At 30.0% G+C, this 19,551-nt stretch overlaps 1 protein-coding gene across 1 annotated transcript; it reads left to right on the top strand.

Annotated features, from left to right (window-relative positions):
* The first annotated feature begins 10,998 nt into the window (after positions 1–10,998).
* LOC111880386 (transcription factor MYB106) lies at positions 10,999–13,330 on the top strand. The gene is made up of 3 exons (XM_023876806.2): positions 10,999–11,476; positions 11,584–11,713; positions 12,503–13,330. The coding sequence occupies exons 1-3, from the start codon at positions 11,347–11,349 to the stop codon at positions 13,212–13,214; spliced, it is 972 nt and encodes a 323-aa protein (XP_023732574.1). The 5' UTR covers positions 10,999–11,346; the 3' UTR covers positions 13,215–13,330.
* The last annotated feature ends 6,221 nt before the right edge of the window (positions 13,331–19,551 follow it).

Raw genomic sequence — 19,551 nt, 5'->3', positions numbered from 1 at the left:
TGAAGGTAGTTGAAGGTGATTTTAGTAGCGTAAAAGTATTAAGGCCCTCTCTGGGCATTTTTGACATAGAACGTTTGTGAGCTTCAAACGTTTGACAAAACATTCCGTTTTGAACAAAGTTTCGTTTGACCCTACAATTTTTAACGTTTAGTTTAAATAAAACTCTCCAAATCTAAAAGTTATCTCACGTAGCTTTTAACAAAAATCTACCAACTACCTGCTACCAATTATCAGCTTCTCACTACTCGTTAGTTTTGCTAAACACGCCATCTATACAACTATCATCCCCACCCTTATTAATAGTACTATTTTAATATTTATTTTTGTTTTTTCTATAATTATTATAACGTTTTTGATATTACTTTTTATTTATTTATAGTATTTCGGTTTCCTTATTTTATTCAAAAATAAATAACTAATTTATTACATTTTCATTAATATAACAAAGTTTAGTAATATATATATATATATATATATATATATATATATATATATATATATATATATATATATATATATATATATATTACTACTAATCTTACCTTAAAGTTCAAGTTTTTTTAAGAACGTAAATATATAAAAATAAAAAAAAGATATAAATAACAATTCAGTTGGCTTTAGACACTAAAATTAGGTACGTAATTATACAAAAATAAAAAGATATAAATAACAATTTAGTTTCATAGAATTTTAATTGAACCTTGAATTCAAAAATCGAAATTATGACAATAAGAATGATTATATATATATATATATATATATATATATATATATATATATATATATATATATATATATATATATATATATATATATATATATATATATATATATATTAGAATGATAATAATGACTATAAATTTATATGTTGCATAGTAATGTATATATTAAAATTTAGTAAATATATTCTAAATTTATATTAAATTGAAATTATTTGTAAAAAGTAATATAGATATAAACTAGGGTGTTTAAAATCGGATAGCACAAATTTCGGATAGTGGATCTTGAGTATTCGAAGTTTTAGATATCCAAAATTTTGGATGCGGATTCAGATATTAAATTGGATATACAAAATTCATTATTTTTAATATTAGGAACCAACTAAACATAAGTTCAATAAAAAATAAACATACGAAATATTGAAAAAAAAAATAGTATAATTTGTTACTCGGTTAGCATTAATGATAAGAAATTTGTTCGATCGTCAATAAAAATAATGAGAGTGATATCTTCATACATATCCAACAAAAAACAATCCAAAAAGTATCTAAACTACAAACCTAATAAATAACTTGAAGCTATATCTATTCATCTTGATCTTACACCGAGCAATTTAATATGTAGTGAGCAATTTAATATGTTTGATATACGTACTGAAAGGAAATAGATGAGTACATATAGCAAGAAGCCATAAACACCTACAAACTTATCAATAGTTATTGAAAAAGAAACACACCGACTTAAATAAAAGTTCTGTTCAAAATTTCAATTGCAAACTTGATTACTTAAAGTTTCGTTAAAATGAAAACATAATGACAAATTTACACCTTTAATTACTAATTAACACACTCCTAGCTACCCACCCAGAATTTAGCATTTTTGAATTCATATATATATATATATATATATATATATATATATATATATATATATATATATATATATATATATATATATATATATATATATATATATATATGAATTCAAAAATGCTAAATTCTAGGTGGGTAGCTAGGAGTGTGTTAATTAGTAATTAAAGGTGTAAATTTGTCATTATGTTTTCATTTTAACGAAACTTTAAGTAATCAAGTTTGCAATTGAAATTTTGAACAGAACTTTTATTTAAGTCGGTGTGTTTCTTTTTCAATAACTATTGATAAGTTTGTAGGTGTTTATGGCTTCTTGCTATATGTACTCATCTATTTCCTTTCAGTACGTGTATATATATATATATATATATATATATATATATATATATATATATATATATATATATATATATATAGGGGTTAGTGAATATATGACTGTCATGTATGTAAAATTACGTATAGAACCAATCAAAACTACATAGTTTTAGTTAAAATTTGATTTAAAACATTCTTTAATTTGATCTGTATTATAATTTTCTTAAATTATGTAAAATATCCTTAATGATAACATTGTTAATTTGGTTATTTTTCAATAAAAAAAAGTCATATTTGTTGTCACTAGTTGCTAAGGAATTTTCATTGTGTCAATCAAATGTGGATATTTATAATTTCATATACATTAAATGCTAATATTTTTGAGCACCAAGATTAATTAGGATGAAAGTCTAGAAAACGATTAAGATATAACCACAAAGTTAAACTAAGAGTGCTAACTGGAAGGTAATTTCTTTTAAGATATAAATTGAGGAAATGAAAGAGAATTCATAAAGAATAGAAAAAATACAAAACATATTATATTTAAATTTTGAAATTTGTATCTAAACGACATAGTTTAATGTCAAAACGAAGTAATATTATAAGTTCTATACCTAAGCTTACATACATGACAGCCACATATTCACTTTTCTCATATATATATATATATATATATATATATATATATATATATATATAATATATATATATATATATATATATATATATATATATATAAGAGGGTTCAATTGAGAAAAAAAAGGTTGAGAATGGAGGAATCATTCTCAGCCAATCATTTAATTAGCATCTTAACATAAAATACACGGTGACAAACTTGTAAATATAATATGATATCCTTCAATCACAGAGACGTAACTGTGTATAATTAGATAACAGTTCAAATATATTACTAATCCATCGCTCATTATCCAAATTTCTTCTCCAGCTTTCAATGATCATCTAGATTTCTTCAATTAAATCATCGATCAACATCATCCAATGTTAATCAATCATCAATCTTCGTCAATAACACGTTTATCAACACCATTCAACAGTAGACAACAAAAATTCGTTTTTGGTTCTTTCAATCCAACCTTCAATTTTGCTTGAATGCGAGCATATCTTCAACATCTACAGTTAATTATACTCCCAATGTCATTAGATCAACATCATCAATAATCAATAACAGTTCCACTTCATATCATCCATTCAACATCGATCATCAAACGAAACTTCGAAATTAAGGTTAGAAAAACATCAAATCATTTTTTTTAAAAAAATTCATATAATTCTCTATTAATCTACTATTTTGTAAGTTTTAAATAGTCAAAATATCATGTTTTTAGGATTTTTAAAAAAGCTAATTTGTATGCACTCCAACTGTTTGATGAAATGCATAAACTAAATTATCACGTTATATTCACATATGAATATGTTTTCATACCTGAATCAGTATATGATTATTAAAACACAAAACAAATATGCAAGTTTGTATGTTATTCATATGTGAATAACGTATAAAATTATATATATTTGTGAATACACCTTGTAATATTCATATGTGAATATACTGTGTAATATTAACATATGAATATACCATCTAATATTCATAAGTGAATATTAAATCTAATATTTACAAGTGAATATACTATGTAATATTCATATATTATATACCATGTAATACTATGTAATATTCACATACGAAGATACCATCTAATATTAATAAGTGAATATACCATCTAACATTCACAAGTAAATATACTATGTAATATTCATATTCACAAGTGTATATACTATATAATATTCATATGTGAATATACTATGTAAATCGTTATTATTACGAACTAACAATATATTTTTTTATCATTTTTTATGTGTATTCGCATGTTTTTTCAAGTATGGATATAACTTAATAAATGAATAACATTTCAAACAATGGTTGGTTCATATCCCAGTGGTTGACGATTGGTTGACGTAATTGAGAAAATATCATTGAGGAAGACAATATATTTTTATATTCTTGTGTAAATGTTATACAATTTAATATATTCTTCATTTTAATCATGTTAAATTCAAAAGGGAATGATATTCATTAACCAATATAATGCCGTTTGTCTTAGTATAATGTGGAATTTACATGTAAAATAATATTATTACAATATTCAAAAAACTATTCACAAACCAATTCTTATAGTGTATTATTTATTTTTATATATAAAGATTTTATTCACAAAATAAGTAAATCAACATGTATAGTTTATTCACATAAATAAAAATAACAGATTATAATCATGTTTTTACTGGTGGGATTGAAATTAGTAACATCACCAGTAAATATATCATAATGATTTTCTAAACTTTATTCATATATGAATAAATAACATGTCATGATGATGTTATCACTAGTAGGAATGAAAATTTAGTGACATCATCAAAAAAATTTGTCACAATGAACTTTAGTCTCGGAATTAGACGAAATTCGCATATTTTATATAAAATGGTGCAATTTACAAAACTCACAGCTTCACCGTGACGTACGGTGTTTTTTGGCCATTCGGGACTGTTTAGGACCTCAAAATTACGTTTTTCTATTTTTATAATTTTCCGAAAAAAAAATTATCATTTATTCACAAATTAATAATATAACATTAATAAAAAAATATGCTTATATATATATATATATATATATATATATATATATATATATATATATATATATATATATTTATATATTCTTATGAAATACTTTTTTATATCTTTAATTTTATATATTTTGTAGTTCTCAGTTTTATTGACACTTTTATTCATTTGTGAATAATACATATATATTCACATTATATATATATATATATATATATATATATATATATATATATATATATATATATAAACCTAAAAAGATTAGTTGTATATGAATAAATATATATATTCTTATGAAATACTTTTTTATATCTTTAATTTTATATATTTTTTAGTTCTCGGTTTTATTGACAGTTTTATTCATTTGTGAATAATACATATATATTCACATTTATTACATATATATTCATTTGTGAATATTACATACGTTCATATGTGGACATAATTCTTATATGTTATTCACATATAAATTACAAATTTGCTTAGGACCTTAAAATGACGTATTTTTTCCCCGAAAAAATACGTTATAATTTTGTAACATCCCAAAAATACGAGCCAAAAATTTCGTTTTTTTGTTTTTTGTTTTTTAAAAACATGTACTTAGAAAAACATTTAGGAATAAATCATTCAACAATCATTTCATTTCACAAAAGATGTTGCATGCCGGAAAAACATTGTCATAATCATAAAAGTGTCAGAGTACAATTTCCCAGGAAGATATCATAATGCGGAATACAAGCAGGTGTGTGATGTACTACTACCGCGCCAACTCCTTCCCCTCCGAAGAAGAGGTACCTGAAACCAGAACTGAAAACTGTAAGCACGAAGCTTAGTGAGTTCCCCCAACATACCACATACCATACAATCACATAACATGCATATATTGTCAGGCATATCTGGGTGCCCGACCTACCCCTTCGGTCCTCTGGACCGGATACTGTCTAGTATAACTGGGAGCTGGCGTCCCCTTCGGTCCTCTCGACCGGATACTGACCAGTATATCTGGGAGCTTGCCTCCCCTTCGGTCCTCTCGACCGGATACTGACTAGCATATATGGGTGCTGGTCTCCCCTTCGGTCATCTCGACCGGATACTGGGGACTATTTCACCCCTTACTACTACCACATAACACACATAACTCATAGTCTATCTAGCATGGCTGGGGATGACCACCCCTTCGGCCCTATCGACCGGTAATCTGGGGACTATCTCCCCCTACTGTCACTAACACATAACAACATATCATACTAGCACATAAACATATCACAAGTAGTAGTAACCTTAGATGAATATCACAGAGACAATCATCCATCATACAAATCCTACTGGTGGGCCGACATTGTGGCCGTAGACCCACCGCTACTGGAAGGTAACTCACCTCAAAGTAACTGCTGATCTGTGTGGGAACTGACCGTCTTCTGTTGCTGCTGCTCCGGAAATCCTCCGGCTATAATTCCCACAAAGCCCTTAGTCAAATACTGCTAACCGACCTCGGGGTAAAATGACCATTTACCCCCAACCAAACCAAAAGTCAAAGTCAAAGTCACTGCCAGTTGACCCGACTCGCCGAGTTGGCTTGCCAACTCGCCGAGTCCCTATCCCTTTGTCTGACCATGAGCCCGTCTCTACTCGTCGAGTTAGGCATTGACTCGACGGGTTTTCCTTCTAGCCAAAGGCCAATAGTCCTTCATCCTACTCGCCGAGTTGTATGAACAACTCGCCGAGTTCATCTTCATCCGAAGAACACTCTAAGCTGTGACTCGCCGAGTTGTTCTTGAGACAAGAAGATCGCCTTGAACTCGCTGAGTCATGGCATTGACTCGTCGAGTGACTTCATGAGTGAGTCTGGCTTCCGACCCACTGAGTCACATCCAATGACTCACTACTCCCAACCCGCAATGCGAAAATGGGGAAAACTCGGGGACTCGCGACTCGACTTGCTGAGTCAGATGAACGACTCGCCGAGTCGGCCACATGCAAAAACTATACACACGATTTTGCTTGAATCCAGCTCATGCCATTCATAGATTTGGGTTTCTAGGGCATGAATAACACGTAAAGTTTCCAACTTTACGTGTAAATAATCACCAATAAAGGTTTTAGGGCTCAAAATGCACCAAAAGAGTAGATCTAGGGCTTTCATGCAATATGGCTCCATAAAGACAGTAGATCTAAACCCCTGGAGCTCAATCACACCTAGATCTAGAGGCTAACAACTTATTACAACCCACAAAGCACAAACAAGCTTGGGGAAAGGCTCAAGAAGGACTTCCATGGAGCTAAAAAGGACTATAAGCATGAAAACAGAGGGGAAATCGAGTTATACCTTAAGGAAAACACTGAGATAACTCAAAGATGTCTGGCCTCCTCCTCTTCTTCTTGATCTACGCTCCTTCCCACTCCAAATCTTCAAGAAAACACACCAAATGCTTCAAACTCACAAGGAACAAGGCTTGAACGAAGTATAGAGCTCTGAGGGTGAATGGGGGCGAGCTTGGGGGCGGATAAGAGGGTTTAAATAGGGTGCAAACCCTTGAAATTTAGGGTTTCATCAGACAACGGTGACTCGTCGAGTCCAGAATATGGACTCGCCGAGTCGCCAACTTAAACGTGTTCCGGATCCCGTCTCTACTCGGCGAGTCGGACCTGCAACTCGCCGAGTCCAAGGCTAAAAAATGAAAAAACACTAAGATAAATTTTACGTACCAGAAACCAGGTGCTACAAATTTATGAATATTACATGCATTCATTTGTGAATATTACATGTATTCGCATGTGAATATATTTTTTTATATATTATTCACATATGAATTACATACTTGCTCTGTGTTTTTAAAAGACATACATTGATTCTCGTGTAAAGGCATATTCACTTGTGAATATTACGTGATATATTTAGTTTATGCATTTCATCGAACAATTGGCTTGCAAATAAATTAACTTATATATCTATGGTAAAAATTCACAATTGAAGCCAATAATTACAAAACAAATCAAATCCTGTCAAAATGATCAATAATCAATAGGTTTAGATCAAAAATTGTGAAAAAAAATATATGAAAAACAAAGTTTTTCAAACCTGAAAAACGATTTTAAAAAAATTCTTCAAATATATGGTTATGTTGATGAACTTTCGATTGCTATATGTTGTTTAATATTGGTGAAGGTTCCTTTGATGAAGTTGCGATGATTGATGTTCGCTAAATGATGTGACATCGATAAATATGGATTATTTTTAACGATTTTGCTTGATGTCGATGAAACTGGACAAGATTGAATCACGGTTTACACTTAATAGTACGAATAAATGTTTTTAATGACGAATCACAACATTTTGATGAATAAACGAAGATTTTTGATAAAGAATTGATGTTTTTATGAAGTGTCGATGTCCTTTTTATGAATAACAGATGACTTTGATAGCGAACAAGTAATAGAACGTATGATGTTGATGAAGAACATATAATGTTGATGAAGAACACATAGGAACAATCGAGATGAATGAATAATAGATGGTGTTGATGAAGAACAGATAAACGATCAAGAAGAAATGATATTTGTGATTGAAGGTTAATATATCATATTTACAAGTTTGTCACCGTGTATTTTATGCTAAGATGTTAATTAAATGATTGACTGAAAATGATTCCCTTATTCTCAATCTTTTTTATTTTTTCAATTGAATTTACCTATATATATATATATATATATATATATATATATATATATATATATATATATATATATATATATATATATATATATATATATATATATATATATATATATATATATATTAAAACATAAATATTTTATATTTCAGATATTGGATAACCAAAATTTTTAAAATTTACTATCCATATCCGAATCCAAAAAATAGGATATCCAATTTTTCGGATATTCGAAATTTTGGATAATTTCATATCGGATTTTCGATTCGGATATTTTTAAACACCCGTATAAATGTCTACTTTTATTATCTAAAATAACATTTTAAAAAATAAATTATATTAAAACTAATTTGTAAATAAAATGGTTACTGAAAAAGAGGACCTTAGTATATATAAACTACCTTTTTCACTTTTGTTTCCTATTGTGATTTTGGTCTTGCGAGCCTTTTAATTTTTTTTAGTTCTTCCAAATAAAATACTAGTACAATATTTTGAGATCAAAATTTTAAAAATTAGTATATATAATGAAAAACAGGACCTTAGTATATATAACCCAAGGGGTTGTTTATTTGTTTGTTTTATGCCTTTTTTTTAATAAAAAAAACCACCGTGTCGCACACAATATGCCTAACAATTGGCATTTCACAACTATGATTTAAAAACTATTGTGCGCACGACAAAGTACTGGATCCTTATTTTCAAACAACTTTCCACTTTACCACCTTACTTTAATTATCCGTTCCGGACTTCATTAAAGGAAAAAAAAACAAAGAAAAGAAAAGAAAGCAATATCATTTCTCTCCGGTTCCTTCCGATTTGGGAGGACAATTTATAGGGAAAATTAACTTAAAACTTTTTTTATTTATTTATCATCTCTTTCTTTCTAATAAATAAACTTGGGAGCAATGACCTTTCTAAATCTTTCTGTTTGCATTCCTTTCTATTGTTAAATGAAACTTGTGGTTAACTAGTAGATTATATTATTGAACATAAGTTTTGTTTTAATTTTTCAACAAGTTTATTATTTTAATAATATAGGAAAAGCTATTATAAACAATTCAAGTATACTGTACATAATTTCAAAATAGTTAGAGAAATTTCGTACAAATATTTTTTTGTGTTGTCTATAACAAAATATTAAAAATTTATAAATTAAATTAACAAATCTGTTGAAGCTAAACCGAAGAAATACAAATCGTCTTGAAAAATTTAACAAAATGAACATATTATTCACTAAATTAACAACTTTATTTATTATTATCTAGCAATTATTATATTTAATTATTTTATATATATGTTTTTAAAAAATCATATCACCATAATGACTTTTATATTCGATTTGCATATGATTAAAACTAAATAAAATTTTGATTTAGAATTATTTTTAACCATTACATGATTAATTTTCGTTTATTTCAACATTCTGCAGACGTTAAAAACAAACACACTTCTTATTGCAGTTTGCAAACGTTTGGTCTACATTTTTTGTTATATAAAGTTATAGATATTGTCCGCAGACTACAAATACTATAGCTTCGAAAAAAACGAACACCTAACTTTTCACTTTTGTTTCCAATTTTGATTTTGGTCTTTTAAGGTTTTAAAATTTTATGTATAGTACTTCCAAGTAAAATGATGATACTTTGGCACCAAAATTTCAAAAATGAACTATAATAAGGTACACAAAATAATCATTTTATTTATTACAAAGATCTTATTTATAAGGACAAAAGTTCCAATATAAAGTTTTTGGTCCAAAACTGCATTACAAAAATATGTTATTATATGTACCTTCGTATAAATCGTAAGATCATGGGATATACAAATACTATTTCACTCATACCGGGTACATATAAAGGGGTTGTATTTAGAAATTTTCTTACAAAAATCAAGTAAGACGGCGTAATGTACTCTTTATTTAAGTTAGAGATTAGAATAGTATCCATCATCTTCAACGTATGTAAATTATTTTATTTGATATTGTCTTTTTAATAAAATTATATTGATCCTGACTCATGGTGCATAGGCCTGTTCCTTTATTCTAATACGCCACCGTGTTAAATGTCTCAAACCGGTTCGACATGTAATCTTATTAGATTAAATTTGTTCAAACAACTGAAACTTGTCTGCCTTGTCGAAGATGTCCTGAAATAGAAATATAAAAGTATGTTTGTTTTGCCTGGTAATATATATATATATATATATATATATATATATATATATATATATATATATATATATATATATACTAGCCGTTTACCCGCACAAAGCGGCGGCCGACAAATAGTTTGTTTCGACAATTAATTTCTTTTTGATGGAAAATGATTATTTTCAATTTAATCATTAGTTTGTTTTAGGAAACATGTCATATTAAAAATAAAGAAAATTCATGAAATGACCAAATTATAAGGTGTTGACTATTTATTTGGATGAAAAAAGATCTAGTCAAAACTTTGGAAAAGAAGATTTATAGGAGTTTGTTTAAATTTTAATATTATTTTATTAGTGATTAGTTGTACAATTAGCTTAATGATTTGAACGTCTTAAAAAAAATTATTATTTTATTCAATCTATTTTTAAAAATAGTGGGATTTGTTTTATAAGATATATATATATATATATATATATATATATATATATATATATATATATATATATATATATATATATATATATATATATATATATATATATATATATATATATATATATATATATATATATATATATATATATATATATATGCAGAAGCAAAAGATTCCAGTTCCGGGTGCTGTCTAGCCCAAGTTGTGCACGGAGAATGTTGATGTTAAGTGATGCTGTGCACACCCGTTCAACGGGATGCCGTATTAAATCCATGCATAGCCAACACCACTCTTCAACAATAAATTCTCTGATAATATGGGTATCTCCAACATTTATGCATATATAGACAGTCTCTAATACAATGAACACGTAATAAAAACTTGTCTGATTTCCTCATTGAATGGCTGTAGCTTGTTCTTTTGATCCAATTAACCCTAGCTGCTAGCTCCCCTACTATATATATCACTTTCGTGTTTCAAAGGAACCCCATTCAAGATTCGATATATTGTAAGTTTATATATATATATAGAGAGAGAGAAGGATTAATGGGGAGGTCACCAAGTTTTGAGAGGGGGTTGAAGAAAGGGCCATGGACATCAGAAGAAGATCGAAAGCTTGTGGCTTATGTTGAAGAACATGGGCATGGAAGTTGGAGGTCGTTGCCCATTAAAGCTGGTACGTGAACACACACACACACACATACACACATACACTCTCTTCTATAAAACTTAGTTTGAATTCGTGTTAGTGTGTTGTTTATGTTTTTGGTAAAATACATGCAGGGTTACAGAGATGTGGTAAGAGTTGTAGGCTGAGGTGGACAAATTATCTAAGACCAGATATCAAAAGAGGAAAGTTCAGTTTGCAAGAAGAAGAAACCATCATCCAACTACATGCTCTTCTTGGCAATAGGTATTCCATACGCTTTCCATTTTTGTTTTAATTTCTATATATATATATATATATATATATATATATATATATATATATATATATATATATATATATATATATATATATATATATATATATATATATATATATATATTTCAAGAAACATATATATAGTAAAACTAAAAAAGAGACTTCTGGTGACATATGCATAAAAACGTGCACAAACTTTGAAAATGTTATAACACATGAGTTATCATAGACTAGAACTAATATTTGACGTTAGTATTTAGTTGTTTCTAAAGAACATACTAGTATATTATTTGAAGGATGTATGTTAATTAATAATACATTATGAATCGGTATATATGCAGATAATATTTGTGTTATTTAAAATTATCGGATGTTCCTTGTTAAGTATTAATATATTATAATCCTCTATATATTTTAAAAAAAAATATTTTTCTTATTTTCTAGCTAGCTAGTTGATTTTGTTCTCTGAATGGGGGTGTGGGGTTCGGCACCTGTTTGTTGTATGCTTGTATTATTGATGTAGACTGTAGAATGCGTACTAGAATGTCTTTAAAGAACCTAAGAGAAAGTGGGCACTCACATTATACATGGAGAGTGAAAGAAGAGGATAATTTTGCACCAAAATAATTAATTGATTAATATTCATGTCATTTTCCATATATATGGTGAAACTGGTTCATGTCAGTTTTGGAAATTTAGATGTCAAGTTTCTTCAAGTTATATTTACATAAAAATAAAAATATATTAATTATAGTTATTATTTAAATGATTGATCAGATGGTCAGCTATTGCGACGCATTTACCCAAAAGAACAGACAACGAGATAAAAAATTACTGGAACACGAATCTTAAGAAACGATTAACCAAAATGGGTATTGATCCAATCACACACAAGTCGAGAACAGCCACTGATACCAACTTGAGTCATATGACACAATGGGAGAATGCTCGTCTTGAAGCAGAAGCTAGGTTTGTTCGTGGGTCGACTAACGTTGTTTCCCACTTTTACCAACAAATCCATTGCACTTCACCTCCTTTTATGACAAACAACAAACTGGCGATGTCATCTCTTTCACTACCATGCCTCGATGTGCTCAAAGCGTGGCAAGGTATTAATATTACTTCATGTAAGCTCTCAGATTTAAGTGGGCTACAGACTCCCAAAGACCAAACCATGCCACCAATGGTGAATCTCATTGAGAATGTGGAACCATCATCTCTTTATAAAGACATGATCACTACAGAAGATCATGGTATGAACAGCTGGGAAATCTCAAAAACTTCATTATTTAACACTCTTGAGTGCCCTCAAGACAAAGGAACTGATGATCAGAACTTGTTTGAAGTGAATGACATGATATATCAAGATGACTACTTGACGGAGGCACTTACGAATCACTTGGTCAAGGATTTCGAAGATGATAAAAGTTACTGGAGTAACATTCTTGACAAAGTAGGGAATAATTCATCATTTTCAACTGTTTTCTAAAACAATACCATCCGTACGTCAAGAGGATTAAAGCTTACAATCAATTTGTCTTCAATGTAATACGTCTTGTAATAGAATCTAATAAAATTTAATGTTATTGAATCCTGTTCATCAAATTTTGATGTGAGTAACTAATAGAAATGGTTTGTGGTTGATGAAAATAACAATATTTTTCCAAGTTTTTTTTACATGGATAGTCGTTATAGTTTTATTTTTTTGCAGGTTTGGTCCTATCACTAACTCCTCTAATTAGTTAATAGTTTTAATTTTTTTGCAGGTTTGGTCTATCACCATTTTCTTATCGATTTCGATTAAATATTTAACAAATGTGGTCCCCACCACTTAGCTACCACATTTTCTTTTATTGAATTTGATTAAATAGTTCATAAATTTGATTAATTTCTTATAACGTTTTATCTCTTTGGCCACCGATTGAAGGTTCATGAGCCCCGCCTTCTTCGAACTTAGTAGCGAAAACCACCTAAGTTTCTTTTCATTGAAACCCATTCCGGAAACCAAGTTGGAAACAATCCATCTTCTATACTCTTATTGATCTGATCTGATCTGATCCAAAAGATGTAAGAATGGGTTCCATGTTGTAGTATTCTTAGCTAGAAGCTTAAACACTTGCAATAATAATGGAGTCCATGTTGCAGCCTTGCAAGTTGCATGCTAAGTTGACGATGAAAGATTCAAAACCAGTCTGGTTAAGTTTCATATCATTATGACATGCAACGTGTAGGGAGCATTATGATTTATGCACACGAGAAAAGAGAACGAAGAGCATGTTCTGATGATGAAATTAATTTGCAAAGAATAATTTAGATATTCCATATAGGTAATTTAACCTCGGGGACCATCTCCGTAACAAAATAGAGCCATATGCTTAACATAGTTGGAAAAAATGGACTAAGAGTGAAATAATTACATGGACCATTTCTCCAATGTACTCTCATTATTATTATTATTATTAGTTATTAACACGTGTAGAGTCCATAAATTAATTTTGATGTTTTGTTAATTGTACACAACATTATTTATATTTAATTAGTTTACAAATAAAATGTTTATGTTGTATCATTAGATATATAATTATAAATTTTTTGAAAAATAAATACACAAACATGATAGAAATAATATAAGAATAATACATGAACACCAAACCATTAAACAAAATATGTTATAAATAAAAAAAAATTATAATTGTCTAAACACTTCTTTATACAAAAAGAGTTCAATTAAATCGGCAAGCCAAATGTATCGAGTATGATACCTAATCACCGGGTATAATCAATTGAAACACAGTACACAAATTATATATTGCAAACAAACTCTGCGACCCATTAAGGTTGAGTAGGACCACAAAGCAACATCGTTAATGACTTGCAGAAGCACCATATTTCAGCTTCAATGCAATTAGGTCTGAGAAGATTGAAATACATAGAAAACATATCGTAAGATTGACATGTAACTGTCTACGCAACATCTTATTGTCATTTGTATTGGTTTTATTATTTGATTAACTAAATGTTCTATTTGTGCATTTTAGATTAACTCTTTATGCTAAAACAACCATGAATGATCAGTGGCCTTTATGAGTTTGTTTTCTTTTAATTGTCATTGCAAATATACGACTAATGGAAATTATATACTATTTATAGACATAAAATCGTTAATTATAAATTTGTAAACACTTTTTTTTTTGTTTTTTTGTTAAAGATAAGTGTTTAATTTCATTATTTCAAAATGAAACAACTCTTTTGTTTAACCCTTACAATTACTTAACTACCAAGATGTAGACATTCCTTGCTAACTTCAATAATCAAACAACCCAACAAATAGGCTACTTGGGGATAATAATAGAAACAAAGGCATACTCTCCAACATCCAAGGACCTAACAACAACAAAATGAGTTGTTATAAGAGTAAAGCATTGTACTTTCAAATGAAATGGATGTTAGATGCTATAGTACACATATAAAGATAAGATGTAAATGAGAGTCAGATGCCATTTCATGAATTAGCCTATTAAACTCAACGCCAATGTTAAAATGGAAGTAATGAAAGTAAGATGTTGTTATAGATCAAGGGTTAGTTGATTCAACAAGACCTAACATTAAGAATCATCGTGTTGTCATTTATTCTTGTAGTTTTGCATCCAAAATTTAACACGCATGATCAACATTAAATAAGGCAAAATACATAAAAGAACACTTGTAGTTTATTACTTAAATATTTTATGTAGTGATTAATTATCATACTCTTTTACCTTTAAAGGGACTATTTATTTCCTAGATTGAATAAATGGGAAAATAAGACAAATGATCATTTTATCCTTGTATTTAAAAAAGTTATAATATTTATCAAATTTAACATAAGATGAGTAAAGGCTTAACCCATTAACTCATTATTTCCCGACTAAGCCAAATTTTTTTTAGGGCCTAACCAATTAACTCATTCTTTCATGATTAAGTAAGTAAGAAAACTATCCGGATTAAGTTTTCAACCCTAAAACTCATCATGTAGTTCTAGTTATTTAATCACCTTGACAAATTAACATTGATATATGATTGCTATTTATTCACATTAACCAAATTAATAAATAAACTATATTATACTATATTTTAAGGAGTTGGCTTTCAAAGTAGACTAAAAAGCCAAATCTAACTTTTATTTTCTTTTTCTCAATAAAGAATACATAAAGAAAATAAAAAGAATGAATTAAGCTATTATTTATTTAAAATTAATATCTTACTATTTCGTGTACATATCATTTTTCATACCATAGAAACAAATTGCATTCACTGAGGTTAATAATTTCATCACAGAAGATCATATCAATATTAAGAAAATATCAATAAATATGTTGACATATTCAAATTAATATCTTCAAAAGTCATGCCTACCTCTTTCTCATTACATACAAAAGCATACATCCCAAAGTAGAGATTTGTGTGTTCTTAGTCAACTTTCTCACCATGTTATTTTACAAACTTTAGTAATATGATCCACATATGCAATATATATATATATATATATATATATATATATATATATATATATATATATATATATATATATATATATATATATAAAATTCGATGTGCTATCCTTTTGGATCGTTCGGTGGGATAACCACCTACAATCAAGCCCTGGAACACAGGAGATGAACTCGCCTATCGTTCTCCGGGAGGACGCTTAGACGATCAAGTCAATATCTTTTGGAGTGAGGTGGTGAGAGTATTATTCAAGAGGAACTTACCGTTAAGAGTGAAGCTGTTGGCCTTATACAGTGAGGCTTAAGTGTTGACTCGACTTTTGGGAGACAGGGGCGTCAGTCTTGATACAGGACAATCCCACTCTTTGGAGGAGATGTCCTCTGCTCCCAACTCCAGGTTGTGATTGGTTCATGGAGGATGTTGGTGGTGAGTGAACCACTAAAGCTATCGGCTAATACTGCTTTGTCTCTAGGTGACTTTCTTACCGTGTAACACTTGTTTTCCAGATTGGATTAGTATAAGGCATAAATGAGTCAAATGCATGGTTTTTAGGAAAAATCATGTGTCATGATGTGACCAAATGGAGGTCACGACGTGACGAGACAAATATGGAGCACATTCATTTGATGATTACCGTGACGTGACAACAAGATGGCCACAATGTAACAACTGTTCTGGACCAAGCCCATGATTTTTGGGGTTCTCTCGTATTTAAGCATCTTATCCCAAGGATTAGGGTATCCTCTTCAGCCTCCATAACTCTCAAATGTTAGAAACCCTAACCCTAATACCCCTTGATGATTCTTGGCTTATTTTGGAGCTTTTGGTAGCTTGAAGAAGAAGAAGAAGAAGGTGTTATAATGTATTGATCCAGCAACGAAACTTCATCATCATTCTCTTGTGCATATTTTGGACCATAGTAAGTCCTCAAGTTTCTATCTTTTGATGTTTTCCTCTTTAGATCTAGGTTTTATGTCAGGTTTTAGTCCCTTTGATGTGGTTTGTATGGTTTGAAGAGATAAAGTTTGTAACTTTATGGTTTCTCTGAGTCCCTTGAGCATCATAGCTTATAGATCTAGGAATTGGTGATGGTTTGAAGACTTTGCATGAATTTTAGGTTGTATTTCATCTTTTGACCTAGCTTTGGGAAAGGGTGTGCATAGGGCATGCATGTCCATAAAGTTTTCATTTTTAAGGATCATTAGCGTCCCTAAAACCCTTCTCGAAGTTTTGGACTGTAGGCTTTAAAGATCAAGTACTTAATGGGTGACTTCATGCCTTAAGTGCCATTAAGGACTTAGGATTTGAGATCTTGGCATATTGGGATGTCGTAATGGATAAAGTTGGAAACTATATCCATCATGACCTTGGGAAGAATCTAATCCGAGCCTTGGAGCTCATGGAATGGATGGAAAACAACTTAATCCATTAAGCTATTGAGACACGATTCCCACGACGTGGCGACTGGGGGTAGGTCGACTGTTTTGTCTTATTCTACCACGACGTGGCCAGCAAAAGGCCACAACATGGAGATTATTTGAGGTTTACTTAGACAGTTGACTGTAACTGTTGACTTGTTGACGTGGGTTGAGTTTTGGCTAATTGCTAGTTCTTGAGTATTGACTAAGGTTGGACCTTGTTTGATTCGACATGTATGTTATAGCATCGTCTGCATGGCATAGAACTGAGTTTTAGCTGACCTCATGAGTCAGGTGAGTCTTCTCACTATACTTTATAGGATGTTATTTGTCTTTGTTATAATTGTATGGAAAACCCCAGGGGTAGCTCGTGACATTTATATGAAAGATCATGGGGGTAGCCCATGACACTTATATATAAGACCATAGGGGTAGCCCATGGTAGTACGAGGAAGACCATAGGGGTAGCCATGGCACTTGTATGTAATACCATGAGGGTATCCCATATAAATTCAAGGAAAGGCCATTGGGCTAGCCCATGGCACTTGGTTGTAAGACGATGTGGGTAGTGCAAAACATTTCAAGGAAAAGACGATGGGGTAGTCCATGGCAAATGTATATATATATGGTATGCAGTATTTTAGGGAACTCACTAAGCTTTGTGCTTACAGTTTTGTGGTTTAAACATTTTCAATTACTTCCAGTTCGAAAGGGAAGGGCCCTACTTGACTGAACAACATCCCCCGAAGGATTTTCCGCACCGATTTTTGTTGTTCTACTCTGACATTTGAAAGATATATTTTACTTTGATTGGTATGGAAACAAATGGTTGTGTGGATTTAATGATTTAGAAATGAAACTTTTGTTGATACTTTTAGGATGTTACAAGTTGGTATCAGAGCCTTGGTTTAAGGGATTTAGACACACTCCCAAGCATGTCTAAACTCAAATGGAGGAATTGAATCTTTTTGAAAGAAAATAATTTTCTAAAAAGATTTTTACAAAGAATGGGGTACGATGCGTGTAATTAGCCAAGCTTAAATAAGTGATTCCCAGAATACCCATACATGTTGATATGTTATATATGTTATGGAATATTTTGTATGCTAGAAGTTAGCATAATAATATGTTCAGGGTTGCATGCTAGATTGCCTATTTAGAGAGATGCATATTAGGAAGGATGTATTTTGATGTATTGTGGCCTATAGAGTTTTACTGCTCGAATGATGCTTGCTTTGTGCTTTATAGGACTCATATTGATGAAATTTAACTATTAAATGACTACATTAAGTTGGATGTTACAAAGGTTAAATAATTTTAGAATGATTGATTTGGCCCTATTGCGCAGCTCTCGTTTGAGTCCAACCGTTGTAGGGTTAGGTCTTTTAGTCGAAAGGTTAGCGTATATTCATTCGGTTGTCCTAGTTTAATAATGTTTAGCCTAGTTTTCCTTTTGTTTATGTGTTTTACAACTATGATTATAGGCGAATAACGCTTGCTTTCGTTTAGATTAGATGAACTCCTAATACTATGTGTTGATTTCATAATTGATGGATCTATAAACTTGGTTTTGCTTTAAATATTTTTTGATAAATCTAAACCTAGCTTGTTAAGCTTATATCTTTATTGCCTTGTCTCAAGTTTTTTGTAGTTAAATTGCAGTTGATTGCATGAAGTTGGTTTACCTAGTTGTTTATGATCATTAAATTGCTAGAGCTAGAGATTGATGGTATGCTAGTATAGGTGATAAGTTAGTTACTAAACGGTGTTAGAGGAAACTATTTGATCATAATATTTGCTTGATTACTAGACTTGACCATAGAATAATAGTTTGTAGATTCTATCATTCAGAGTCCAAATTATCTTTAGAATCAATTTTGTGTCCTCAACTTGCATGATCGTTGGGGTTAAAGTTATTGA

Source organism: Lactuca sativa, chromosome 4 (genome assembly GCF_002870075.4).
Source record: "Lactuca sativa cultivar Salinas chromosome 4, Lsat_Salinas_v11, whole genome shotgun sequence".
NCBI classification, from domain to species: Eukaryota; Viridiplantae; Streptophyta; class Magnoliopsida; order Asterales; family Asteraceae; genus Lactuca; species Lactuca sativa.
Note: the sequence above shows the minus strand (reverse complement) of the source record. Positions and strands in the feature narration are given on the sequence as shown.